We start from the raw sequence: 13,929 nt of genomic DNA, 5'->3' as shown, positions 1-13,929 counted from the left end.
CCATCCTTCTCTTTCTCTCCCCCATCCTCCTCTCTCCCTCTATCTCCTTCCCTCCGTCCTATCACTGACAATCACATACAAAACATTTTGTAATCAACTAGAAAATAATCTTCAAATAAAAGAGAAAATAAAACACAGTAGTCCTACTATATACATGTCTTATAGGCTACCTAGCCATTTTCTCACCTTGTTCATCTTGCTCTCTCTGCCCTTCTCCCTCTCTATTCTCCTCGCTCCTTTGTGCTGTCAACCAGAAGGCAAATGTAATCAACTAATCAACAGAGAATGCATTGTGTAGGCTACCAAAGTAGAGCTGATGAAGGTCCTGCTACTCCCGAAAACATGTCTTTTCGCTTTTTTCTTTTATTTGAGCCGCTTGGGTAACTTTTTTTCATTTTGGCGTTTAGTCCATTGACATAACACAAAGGTTTAGACCGTTTAGACTCGTCTTTCTCCGTCTCTGTGTACTTCCCATTTCTCCTGTCACCGTTTGTTTATCTTTGGCGGCGCACTGTGGGACGGACTAGTCCATTTCATTGTTAAAGTAGGGGGTGCTGACCTCTCTCAGCAAGCAGGGCGCCTGCAGCTGCTGGGGGCGCTGATCTGCCAATTCCCCACACAGTGAAATGATAGAAAACAGAAAAACGCTTCGCAGCACAGAGGATTATTTATATATTTTTTTAAGTTAAGTGGCTGCCCGGTTCGCCCGTGCCAAAAACCGCCACAACTTTGAGCACTAAACGATCTCACATTATCACAATAAGGACTTTATTTTCAGGGGTGCTGAGATGATATTTAGGGGTGCTTCAGCACCCCTAAAAATAGCCTAGCGCCGCCTATGTATATATTTATTGTAGGTAAGCAAACTGAGGATTTCCATTTATTCTTGTTTATCTAAAACTGGTATAAAATAAAAAAGCAAAGAACATAATTTCAGTCTTTTCTTATAGCAAATATTGCTATCAAACATCACTACAATATTGCCTCTTATTTGAAAAGATAATGTGTCTGTTTCTGTGCACTGAAGAGGCATTTTAGTTCACACTAGGATTGGTGTGTGTGTGTGTGTATGCACACACTAGACTCAGTTAGCCTCTCAGGACTATTGGTGTCACTTTTGTCGCAGTTAGCTTAAGGAAACGATGGACGGTGGGGTTATAAAAGGTAATTTTCAGTGACACGCCGGACAACAACGAGACAATTGAGTTTAGGAAAAGAAGAAAGAGGCAGTTGGGTCTAGGAAAAGTGACACGACGGACACAAACCCTTGGGGGGGACAACGGGTTGACCACCCCAGTGGTAGTACTATTTACTATTAGGTAATTTAGCATTCAACATGATTTTTATTAACATCTTCCTGTATTTTCTCAATCTTAGTAATAATACTTTAAATCCTCAAAAAAGCTGGCCGATGCCCATCTTTATGCAAATGAATCCGTTGAACGTGACGCGACTATCCAGTAGAAGTACACAAAAATATTTTAAGCTGACCTTTGTTGATCTGAAATGAAGACAGATTCAGCAACTGTATGGCCTATTTCTCGCTAAAATTGTTTTCAGAAACGCGTTTTGGTGAACTATTTTTGTAAAATATGAGATCGTATTCCGTCCTAGCCAATTAGAAATTCTCGAGCAGCCAGACCCACGTGACACGTTCATCCAATCAGCTGCCGGACAGGGGCGTGGAGCATCACCCATGGATGTATTACGTCGCAACACCACGCTTCAGTCGTGTCGCAAAAATGGATCTGCACTGTGAGAGTTTGGAGGTGTGGCACATTTTAGGGAACTCTAGCTTCAAGGAAACAGTAGCAAAAATCAATGAAACATGCCTCATTTTATGACTTGTTATTGAGATTATTAATCCATATTGCCCTGGAAATACATTTAATATCATTCCCATAATAGCTGACACCAGTATTGTATCAATTGATTGAACAGTAGGTATTGCTTTAATCACCCTTTTCTTTAGAAAAGTGCAGGTACCGGTGTTGAAGGTACCACGCTAATCTTTGTCATTCAGCCACAAAATATTTCTGTGTTCCAGTCCTCATCAACCCTTTCTTTGTGATATATTTATATAATACAATATATCACATTTTGTAAGTGATAGAAGATTAAATATGTGGACTTATTTTTATGGTTGACCCCTGTCTTTATCCACTGTCCGTTAATCAAAATTGAGACCTTCAATGTCTCACCTTCTAGTGATTGTTTCTATCATTCAATAACTAAATAAAGTACTAAACACGTCAACACTGTTGATCATAACGTTCTTCCTGATAGTTCAGGAAAGTGTGTAGGTCTTTCAGGCACAGCTCTAAACTTGTTTTGGCCATGAACTGAGGATCAGATTAAGACATTTTTTATCTCACGTCTTACTCAAATTTGGGCCAAACATTATTGAGTCTTGATGTGCTACTTGAGGTCACCGGTTTTTGACACAATAATTGTTTTCATTGTCAGAATTTAGGATCAAAATTAAACTTTATTATCTCCATTGGAAAATTATTGTAGCATAAAAAGATAAAACAATTAATACATGATGATAACATTGACAACACAAAGAAACAGAAGAAGTATGATAAAATATGACCGAACTCCCACAAATATTCTGCTGACCATTTAATCGTACAATATGTAACTTTCTGCCACTAAGGGTCTCTCAATCAAAACAAGTGAAGTTACGTGGAACTATGGGAGTTGTAGTTTTCATTGTTAAACACCATCGCCAATTAGAATGCATCTTCATGAAAGCGTTTACCCATTCAAGTTTATTCACATTATGTTTAGTAACATATCTTCATGTCATTCTAATATAATCGCTGCAGTTTCCCCAACATAATAATGTTTCCTTGATTTGATTTGTATTTGTAGCTAGCTCACTAGCTAGCTAGCTAGTGAGCAAGCAAGTTAGATTAGATTACATTCAACTTTATTACTACTACTACTAACATTAGCCAGCAGCTTAAACCCCATTATCACAATATATTTCACATGTCAATGTCACCAGGGTGAAAGGGGTTTGTTGTAACATTACTCAACGACGCTAAGAGCCGGGTGTCTAACAGTCATAACTAGTCGAAAAACGAGCGCCGTGCAAATGAGTCTGAGATTCCCATACTGTCTATGGAGATTCCACGTTGCACGGCGTTCGACTAGTCATGACTGGTTTCCAAGATGGCTCCCGCAAGTAAACATGAACGCGATTGTCTTTATAATCTATCTTTTTAATAAACTATGTGTACACTTACAATGTTGTCAATGCTTCGGTTCACATTTAGGGACCCTCATTATGCTAACGTTATGGTGTGGTGATATTTCGAGCCTTTTTAGTGGTATTAAATAACGATTTAATTTGAGTGTCCCTATGCCCCAAATACTAGCATTGTAAGCTAACCAGCGGTCCGCGGTAGCCTCGTCAAAGCTCCAAACTCATTCGCTTAGCATGAAAACATGTCCCAGAGAGCGACAGAGTAGGTACACATCAGTTAATAACCCCTAGGTTCGTTTTGCGCCGGAATTGTCCTTTAAGCTCAGTGGATAAGCAATGGAAAATAATAAATACAGTACATTACCTTGCAAATCAATTTTATCAATCATGAGCGTGTAGCTAAAATATTGAAAATGTCTCTGTTTGTCACTGATCTCACAAGACACGTTTATTTGTATAGCAGCTTTCAACAACCTGGCAATTCAAAGTGCTTTATATAAGAAACAGGGAAACACAAGGCAACATAGAAAAACACATACATATAATTTAAAAAGAGTAAAATAAAAGATCACCACAATGATACAAAGTTATTCCCCTGAACATTTACATTCATACCAAATGTCCCAGGATTTAACAGAAACCTCATGATACATAAATGAAAAAGGATAAACAAATGAAATATATACTGTAAGTATAAGTGTTGTAGAATAGAGCCATACTACTCAGTAACCGTCTGCCCACTTCCATAGCATGGATCCACCCAATCTCACCTGACTTCACTCACTCCTAATCAGGTCTACTCTATAAGTCCCACCAGTTTCCTTTGTTCTGGCTGGCAGCAACATGAAGCATCATGTGATGGCCCTCTACCCCTGTGATTCAGAGACAAACCTATGGTTGTGCATGATTAAAAAGAAACATAATCGTTAAGCTTCATCATCTCATATTGCTCTAAATGTATGCATATGGTGACAATAAATGGCTTGAATGGAAACATCAGTTTCCTTCCTACATAATGTACCATGGTGATGCTCAAACTCCTGTCAACCAATCCTAGAAATAAATTCTACACGTGTCAATATGTTTCTAATCACTTTATTTTCACCTCGTAAATTATTTCTGGAGCAAGATATCTGAGCTGTCTTGGCTGTAATAGCATGAAGCAACAACCAACTCCGACTATATCAACAAAATAAACTAATATCCAAATCTTTTAGTCAGTGTCTGTTTCCCTGACATAAATCTGAGAGGTTGGAGGTGTGGTACATTTTAGGGAACTCTAGCTTCTAGGAAATCATTCAACCCTTTTCTCATTTTATGACTTGTTTTTGAAATTGCTAAACCATATGCCCTGGAGTTGTTTTAGATATCAGTACCTTATTAGCTGACGACAGTAGATTATTGACAGGCACATAAACAGACTATGATCCAAGACATGCTGCATGAAAACATAAAAAGAGTTTTCTGTCTCTATGTGTCAGGCCTGTGATATAACTCGTCTCTCGCCCAATGTCACGTGGGATCGGCTTCACCTTGTTACCCTCCAAAGCGTGAGAGAGTATAGATATCGGATTGGCTATGAATTGCCTTTGCGTATGAAAAGTGCAAAACAAATGAACCTAACCCTTGCCCACAAAGAGATACTTGAAGTGGAACTCCTGCACTGGCTCGGCACAACACAGGGTTCCCATTACAAGTGCCTCAATATACACAAAATGGGTCGAATCATGGGTGGAAACACATTGTTGTTTTATTTACATTACAATTCTCACTTTAACTGTTTAATACTTGTTTTGTTATTTTCTTTCTATGCAGTTGTTATGCAATGCCACAAAAATGTATAATTTGTTCAACCAGCTATCACATTTTAGAATTCTATTTTCTGTGAATTCAAAGAAAAGTTTTGAGGCATTTGATTGGTTTAATAAAAAGATAGCAAACCTACAGTATGCACCACTTTGGCATTCTCATTTAAGTTTTAAATTTAAAAAAGTTGAAAGCTGAAAGGATTAACAGTCTAAACAAGGATAATAGAAAGACAAGAGTTTAAAAAGTGTATGAAAAATTCACAACATACAAAATGTACAATAAGTGCATTTTTTAATCTGCAGTATAGAGTACAGTTTACTTGTGATAATTGGAATGAGTTAAAATGAACATACATTTTAAATACTCAGATCATTTCAGACAGAGATACAAAATGATAAAGAAAAAAAGAAATATCTATGATTTAAGATCTGTTAAGTCATTTAACATTTTGATCATTATGACAAATGAATCATATTCACTGTTTCTCAATCCTGATTGACCAAAAAACCGCTGAAGGTGGTGATTTCATTGTTTCCCCACACATGTGTATTTGCACCTAAGCGTACAAACACCTGGTCCCCTTGCTGCAGCTGCACGAACACTGCGTTGCCTCCGTTATCAGCCCCGTCATTCAGTGTTTGGTTGTCATAGGCCGTCACAACACTCTGGCTGTTCTTGATGAGGACTAGACTCACTGGGTGTCCTCCTCCAGCATGATAATGAAAGGTGAAGTAGTAAATGCCTGTAACGGGTGCTCCGAAGATACCTGTGGAAACAATGTTTTATTCCAACAACATTCTGACACAGCTTTGAAGAAGTCCTTGAATCTTTCTTGGAGAGTTTTTGGGTGGATCACATTTAAAGTGCTACCTCTATTTATTGCAACATAGTATGGCAATTAAATTCATATTCATACTTTAGGCCGCGGGACCTCTTTCTATCATAGCATCAACACAACTTTCCAACAGACACATTTCAGTTTATTTTATTTCAAACAAGGAGTCTAGAGCAGTGATACTCAGCTGACCATTTTACAATTCACAATAAAAAATAACTGAATTTACAATGGGATTTATTTATTTTTTACTTTGTACTGCCAATGTGCAAAAAAAAACAAAGTGTAACCCACTCGAAAATAGCCTACAAACAGGATTGGATTATATTAATGTATTCTTGATTACTTGTAGTTATATTTTCTTTGCACACCATATTTGTCCAGTAGGTGGCAGTGGTGGGGCTGCATAGTGGGAAAACTGCTACACTGATTTTTAGAGTGAAGAAGAAGAAAAAATAAGGAAAAAAACAACGGAACGATAGTGAGCTGAAGCCATGTTTAGATTTTCCACAGTGAGTGAACAAAGTTTTTAAAAAAATAACACTTAAGAGCTAGTTTAAGATTGTTTTTCCCACGAAACCTACTTCTAAGGAAGGAAAAGCAGAGAAAAGGGGTCGAATTTATGACAAGTTCATTTTCTTGTATTCCTTTTCTCCGGTGAGTGTTTTACACGTGTTCGTCAGTTGTGTTACTAGCAGACATAGCGTGATAGATGTGTTTTACTGAGTCAAGCACGCAAAGTTAGCTCGATTTTTCTGCTGTTAATTCAGTTGTTTAATGCATTGTGTGAAAATGTATTTATGTGCACTGCGTAAGTTAAAAAAAACAATCGGAGTTGAACATGAGTCTAATGATTTGAAGTGCTATTCCATGCTATGTTGAAGCTACATTACTACTTGGTATGTTAGTGCTTGAGTTTCATGTGTGTAGTGAAAATACGAATTTAAGTTACTACAATTCATGAATAAGAGATTCCCAGATCTGGTAGTTATTCGGAAAGTAATTGAATATTGCCCTGCAGGTTGTTTTTTTTTTTTTAATGCATGATTTGAGAACGAGATAGAGGGAGAGAGAGGGAGGGAGTTCCATTGGACGTGTTTGCCATTGGACGCACGAGGCAGAGGAGCAGAGGGCGTGGATGATCATCTTGCCTGCAACACGGACTGCTTCTACTCACCATTCTTCTTTGCATCGTACAGATAAGCGCAAGATCTCACCACACTTAAAAAAAAAAAAAAAAACATACTACCTGGGTAGATGGACTTTAGTTTATTATTTTGGGGTTATTTTATCAGAGCGCTGAGGTAATTTTATTTTTTCTGTTTTTTTCTCAACGTATGTGGAAAAAGGTTGAAACTAAGAGATACTGATTTCCACAACTAAAAGGACATTACAAAAGAAAAGAGAAACAAGGTCATACTGTTGGATAATTGATGTTTAATAAATGCCGGCTATATGTTCTGAGTAAACTATTTTGGTATCTTCTCCTCTTTTGAAAAGTTCCTTAGAAAGGCAGCACTTCACTCTACATTATAAGTGCCCCTTACAAAAGCATGAAAATAGGGTGTTGGCATGCTAGCATTTGTTATTTAGCACTATATCCAAAGAATGGCTAAGGCTGATGGGAATGTCATTGGTTTTACAGGCATTTCATCATAAACCAAAGACTTGGACTGAATGAAAATTATGTCAAATGATGGACAGATATTTTTCTCATTGAACCACAAATGTCAACCTCATGGTGGGGGAGGAGAAAAGTCAGGAGCCCACCAAAGTCGGTAGGATTTAGCATCTAGCATGGCTAAAATATCTGTATTCGAACTACAGCAGACATTGTTAAAAATCAAGACTTATTTTATGTCTTGAATTGTTGACGTTTTTACTGTCATTGATACTCTTTGATACATATTTTACCAGACCGTCCTAACACAGGAAAAGGACTTACACTGTAAACCCAGATTTAGCTGTAATTCAACTTTTTCGTGGTCACTACTTATTCTATTATGTTTTGTTCAAAACCATATTCATTACTAAATCACATTAGCAGTTTGTAATAATCAGCTTAAGTATGTAGTGCACAGATCATATTAAGCAGAGATAACAAAGGATGTTAAGTTTCTGTATGGGGGGGGAGGTTCATTTGAACTCTTCTGCGCTGAAGTAATGCAAAGGCTCATGTTCTGAACGGTTTCTGTCCTAGTTAAAGTGTGTTTTAATATTGTTCTGTTAATGTTTTGGGTGTGTATTCATGTTATCTGGGTTTTAGTTTTGTATGATTGATTTAGTGTTCATGTTTATCTACATTTATTGTCCATGACCAAGACCTGGGTGGAGACTGATGGGGTCTGGGCAGTGAAAGTGTTCAGTGGCATATACACAGATTGGATTCTAGTAACTCTGTTTCCTGAGTGAAAAATTCCACGCACTATAATACATTGGAAAAATAAAATGTTGTATGTGTACTGTTTTCCTTTATGATTTTTTGGAAAAAATGTATTGAATACATTGTTCTTAAAGTCATACTGATATAAAACAAATAAATATTTTGGTGTACAAATTATTTCTTTAGTAGTGATTAGGGATGGCCAAAACCAAATTTTCTCAATTCGATATGATACCGCTACTTTTTGTTACAATTTCATAGATTCCGGTACCAATACTGATAATGACCATTTCTTAAATGGGTATGTGATTTTTTTATTTATTTTTTTAAACAATGGTCTTTTAGAAAAAGAGGTAATTACGAATACTGGCCATGAATACATTTAAATTAAAATGTGTATGTTAAACAATAGTACAGTATTATGGAGAATACTGATTAAATAATAATACAATAATAAATATAACAAATATGAATAAAATAAAAAAACACATTTGCACTTTCTTTAAGATTTCTTTATCTTCTTATGGGGTGTGTTTTATGATGTATATCAACAGAAGAAAAAAATAGCATCACACTACTGTTTTCTTTCTGCCATTCTCCACCTTTTTTTTTTCTCCGCCTCTCTTTTTCCGCTGTTGTTTTTCGCTTCTCTTCACCATTCTTTCCCTCTCTCTCACATGTTTGATGCAGAAGTGGGCAGGTCGCGTCTGCACAGTGTGCACTAGGTTCCGGCCCACATATTTCCACAGTCATTGTGGAAAGGGCTTCAAGTTTATTATTATATGATAACAGTTCCAGCTGCTCACATGTGTTCCACACTTCTACTTGTAATTACTGAAAAGGTAATAACTGAAAATTGTGTATGAAGTTTTCTGTATACTGTACAGTACAGTGGTTTCACAATATTACTTTATCTTGAAGCCCACAAGTCATGTGTTTTTGGCACAAACCTTATATAAAAGCGTTGAAAACGTAAATGATGCAGCTACCTACCACAGTATTGATCCACCCATCCCTAGTAGCAGAGGTGTCAAGTAACGAAGTACAAATACTTTGTTACCTTACTTAAGTAGAAATTTTGGGTATCTATACTTTACTGGAGTAATTATTTTACAGCATACTTTTTACTTCTACTCCTTACATTTTCACGCAATTATCTGTACTTTCTACTCCTTACATTTTAAAAATAGCCTCGTTACTCATATTTCAGTTCGGCTTGTTTTCATTCCGGCTCGTCATTGTTCAAAAAAACACAAAAAAACCTATTCAAATCGATCCATCCGGAGAGAGTGAATGTGATTGTGGTTGGATAAGAAGTATGAACATAGTCATTCCGACACCCTATTGGTTTGTACGCGATCCATCAAACCTGCACAGACCCGGTGCTAATACGCCACCGGTGCTTTAACGACCGTTATTTACTGGACCGAATAGCAACGCGGATTTTGGTGCCTTATGTAGGTGCCACTTAGATGCCTGCGCTTCTCTCTGATGCTCCGAAAACGGACGTTAGAGGGAACTGAAACATCGCCGCACGGGACGCTAGTTAACACTACAGTTGGCAGCAGCTAACGTTAGCCTACGGTTAGCTAGCAGCGGGAGTAAACACGGTTAAAATTCTGACAGCTAAACGGTGTAAAAGTGTCTGTATTTCACTGGAGAGGATTGTAACACCAGACTGTAGCTGCCGTTGTCTGAAAAACACAGACACAGAGATGTGTCACCTTTTCAGCCCTTCTGAGTTTGCAGGTATGATTTTAATATTACATTATTATAGTCATATGATTTTGTGCTAACGTTTTGGGGTTAAGCTGTTGTCCTTAATGGCTTTTTCCCCCTTACATCAGGGGTCTTCAACGTTTTTTAAACCAAGGACCCCTTAACTTAAAGTGAGATGTAGCAGGGACCCCCTACTACATATTGTATGAAATTAAGTTGCCTATTAAACTGGTCCTACAATAACAGTTAGGGCAACCTAAAGCGTTCTTACATACCCTTTTTTCATAAGCTATTAAAATATTAATTGTTGGCATGATTTTATAATATTTTAATGTTACATACTGTATGTGGCACAGTAAATCTAGGATTAACTGCAGGGCTTGACATTAACTTTTTGAGGCACTTGTCCTTTGGACAAGTACATTTACGTTTCACTTGTCCATGAACAAAAGTCACTTGTCCAGGTAAAGATTAATCATTTTATAATTTTTTTTATGTTTTGCTAATGCAGAATTTGAAGAAACCATTGAAAGCATCCAAACACTATCAACATTAATACAATTCAGTTTAAACAGTAGAAACAAATGTGTCCCAAGAATAGATTTCCCCTTCAACAAGAAAAAAGGATCTCCAGACTCATAATACAAAGTTATACTTTGCACGCCGGTGTGCAGAAGTTAATATATTGAGATTCTAAGTGAATATTTTAAAGTTTGTCATTACTTTCAGATTTCTAGTCAATATTCTAATTTACTATGTCAATATATTGAGATATTTTGAGATATTGAGTCAATATATTGAGATTGTAAGTCAATATTTTGAATGTTCTCATTGCTTTGAGATTCTTAGTCAATATTCTGAGTTACTAAGTCAATATATTACGATACTAAGCCAATATATTGAGATTAAGTCAATATTTTATAGTTTCTCATTACTTTGATATTCTTTGTTTATATTCTGAGATACTGAGTCAATATATTGAGATACTAATTCAATATTTTGACCAGAGGTAGTGGTGACTTGAACTTATACTATATCTAAAATAATTTTGTAGACATAACAATGGATTTTGCCACTAAATGTTGGTGTCAACGTGTTTTTTTTTTTTTCTTTCTACAATTTTCACTTTCAAAGGGATCCTTTAAAAAGGTGTAGCTACTTTACAGTTGATTATTACCTGATATTTAATCTGCTACAAACGAGTAGCGGAGCAGCTAGTAACGTTACGAGGCAGAGAGCCAGCCGTCAAGAGCCAAATTAACTTCATGCTTCATCCGCACAAAGCACACTTCTATCGCCACGAGTGACAGCTTTATTCGGCTCGTTTTCTGTGAACGATGTGGGGACGGAGTAACGTTAAAGCGTAGTTAGCATGCTAACGTTAGCTAACTAACACCGGCTGCCTGGCTTGCTGGTTCCGCGGTGCTTTCATGCTGTATCGCTTACAGAGAAGGAGCTGAACAGTGGGCTGGGTCTAACGTCAGCGGTCCGCTCTCCCGCTGCTGCTCGGTTTAATGTTAGTTAATGTATTTGTTTCAAATCGGTAAAGTAAAATCTGTAACATAAACGGAATGAGTGGCACATAATAACGTATATAATGCTTCATCCACACAAAGCACATTGCTATCGCCACGAGTGACTTCTGTTTTCAGCTTGTTTTCTGTGAACGATGTGGCGAGGAGGTAACGTTAAGCTGGAGTTAGCAAGCTAACATCGGCTAGCTCGCCGTGCTTTCATGCTGCTTCGCTTTCGGAGAATGCGATGAACAGCGGGCTGGGTCTAACGTTAGCGGCCCGCCGACCCGCTGCCCGGGATTGTGGGGTAAAATATGTATTGGTTTCAATTCTGTAACATTGACGAAATGAGTAGCATTTTGATTTGTTTGAGTTTTAACTTGTCCAGTGGGGCAAGTAAATTTCTCTTCCACTTGTCCTACAAAAAATCCACTTGTCCCGGACAAGCGGACAAGCCTTAATGTCGAGCCCTGAACTGTATCTGTGGGCTGATATCTTAGGGTCTCCCTTACCTATAGGCCAGTAAGCCTATCATCAGTGGGAATTTATATTTGCTAATAATATGTTGGAATTATGTTAAGGGATTTTAATTTTAAAAGACTCAAAGATAATAAAAAGACTCAAAAATTTACAATAATTTGGAGGCCCCCTATAATGAATTTGAGGACCCCTGGTTTAAGATCTCTGCCTTACATTACTTTTACTTTTATACTTTAAGTAGTTTTGAAACCAGTACTTTTACACTTTTACTTAAGTAAAAAGCTTGAGTTGATACTTCAACTTCTACAAAAGTCTTTTCAAACCCTAGTATCTATACTTCTACTTGAGTAATGAATGTGAATACTTTTGACACCTCTGCCTAGTAGTAAGTAGCCTAATATATTCATTGCATGTTTAAAGCTAGAGTGCGTAGTTTCTGTCGCCCCCATGAGGACTTCTAAGTAATGACAACAAAACTGTCAGCGTGTCCACTTGATACAAGCCTTATGTGATCGAGCACTACCCCACCCCTCCTCCACGTAGTTGATGGTAGCCAAGGAGGACACAGAGGATTAAAAAAACATGGACTCTTCAGAAGAGGTCATTATCTTCACTTGAGTTTCTGTGTAGGAAAGTCACCGGACGACACAATCTTCTGAACATAGCCATACTGAGAGATACAGAGAGAGTTGTGTGGAGCTGATAGTCTTAATTAGCTTTGTAGCAACTCATTTGGCAATGGCTTGAATGTAACAGACGTTCATTAATATCAAAAAGTTACCGGTACGCACAAAAGCTTTAAGTTAACATGCTTATTTTAGACAACAATTTGTTTATTGATGATTTTTAGTATGATTAATGTAAACTTGATTTATCTACTGCATCAACTCACCGCTCTGTGTTAATACAACTTGACCTGTCAAGTTTCACCTTGTGTAAAAACGTAAACGGTTTAAGGCAATGGGTTTCTATGTTTTTTTTTTTTACAATTTGGCACATCTGCATCATGGCTCAAAATTCTACTCATTCATTTGTACAAAAGAAAACAATATATAGACAATATCAGTACTACTGTACTTACCAGTATGTTCATTGTAGGCATTGCCAATGTTTGTTATCACCGTTTTGTAGATTAAAGTTGTGTCTGTGTTGAAGGGTCCAATGGGTTCTCCACTCCCACCTATTGCTGCACTAAATGCTACCTTAGTTGTTTCTGTGTCAAACAAAACATTGTAATCACGTTATTTTGTAAATGTATTTCCATACTTTTTTGATTTCATTTATTCCATCACACATAAGAAATATCCACTGATGTATTTTATGAATCAGAGCAAATGTTTTACTTTTTTTCTTCAGTTCAAGAATCTGGTTTTCACTGTCCTTCAGCCTGGTTTCCATAACTCCCAGTTTTTCTCTCAGGGCACCAAACTCTTTCAGGAGATCACACGTGTCATATGACTGTGTTCCACTAGTTTTTTCTATTTCAGGAGTATCATCTTGGGCCAAAATCAGGCCCCAGAACATAGAAACAAACAGCAAAATGGTAGACTTCATCTTCCAAGTTGATTTAACTTCGCTCAGTCGCCTAAACTCTGACTGATATGATCTCTCTGGCTGCTTTTGTATTGTTTAAAGATGACCTGCTAATTTCTGACACCCCCTTGAAAAACAAGGCTTATTATGCAATGAGAAAATAGTATTACCAACATTTACTGGCACTCAGTTAACCTTTGATATCCTAGAGTAAACACACACATTGCTCAGCTTTTTTTATTGATCTTTTAGTAACTTCATAAAGATTCATGTGTTTAGTTGGTATTGTAGCAGATCATCCTACAAATTAAGTTAGAGGAAATCATTTGAATTAAAGATATTAAAATTTATTATAGAATATAGAAAACCCCTCTCTTCCCAGTGAGCTCCCTACTTAAAGGAGCCCCAGTCTCTAGTGAATGTCTCTACATTGTGGGTCACC

General features: G+C 37.1%; 1 protein-coding gene across 1 annotated transcript; it reads right to left on the bottom strand.

Annotated features, from left to right (window-relative positions):
* Positions 1 to 5,508: 5,508 nt before the first annotated feature.
* LOC114545891 (complement C1q-like protein 2) lies at positions 5,509 to 13,530 on the bottom strand. Its single transcript, XM_028564462.1, has 3 exons — positions 13,298 to 13,530; positions 13,036 to 13,167; positions 5,509 to 5,789 (listed from the first exon to the last, which is right to left on the bottom strand). The coding sequence occupies exons 1-3, from the start codon at positions 13,506 to 13,508 to the stop codon at positions 5,509 to 5,511; spliced, it is 624 nt and encodes a 207-aa protein (XP_028420263.1). The 5' UTR covers positions 13,509 to 13,530.
* Between the last annotated feature and the right edge of the window lie 399 nt (positions 13,531 to 13,929).

Source organism: Perca flavescens, chromosome 19, assembly GCF_004354835.1.
Source record: "Perca flavescens isolate YP-PL-M2 chromosome 19, PFLA_1.0, whole genome shotgun sequence".
Taxonomy (NCBI): Eukaryota; Metazoa; Chordata; class Actinopteri; order Perciformes; family Percidae; genus Perca; species Perca flavescens.
This window is presented reverse-complemented; position numbering and strand designations above follow the sequence as displayed.

What these genes read in the sequence shown, in the direction of transcription:
- LOC114545891 (XM_028564462.1), bottom strand. Translation starts at nt 13,508, where the DNA reads ATGAAGTCTACCATTTTGCTGTTTGTTTCTATGTTCTGGGGCCTGATT. An exon ending in TCTTGAACTGAAGAAAAAAA is followed by an intron (nt 13,168 to 13,297) that starts GTAAAACATTTG and finishes TGTTTGACACAG; the next exon opens with AAACAACTAAGGTAGCATTT. An exon ending in TGCCTACAATGAACATACTG is followed by an intron (nt 5,790 to 13,035) that starts GTAAGTACAGTA and finishes TTGTTTCCACAG; the next exon opens with GTATCTTCGGAGCACCCGTT.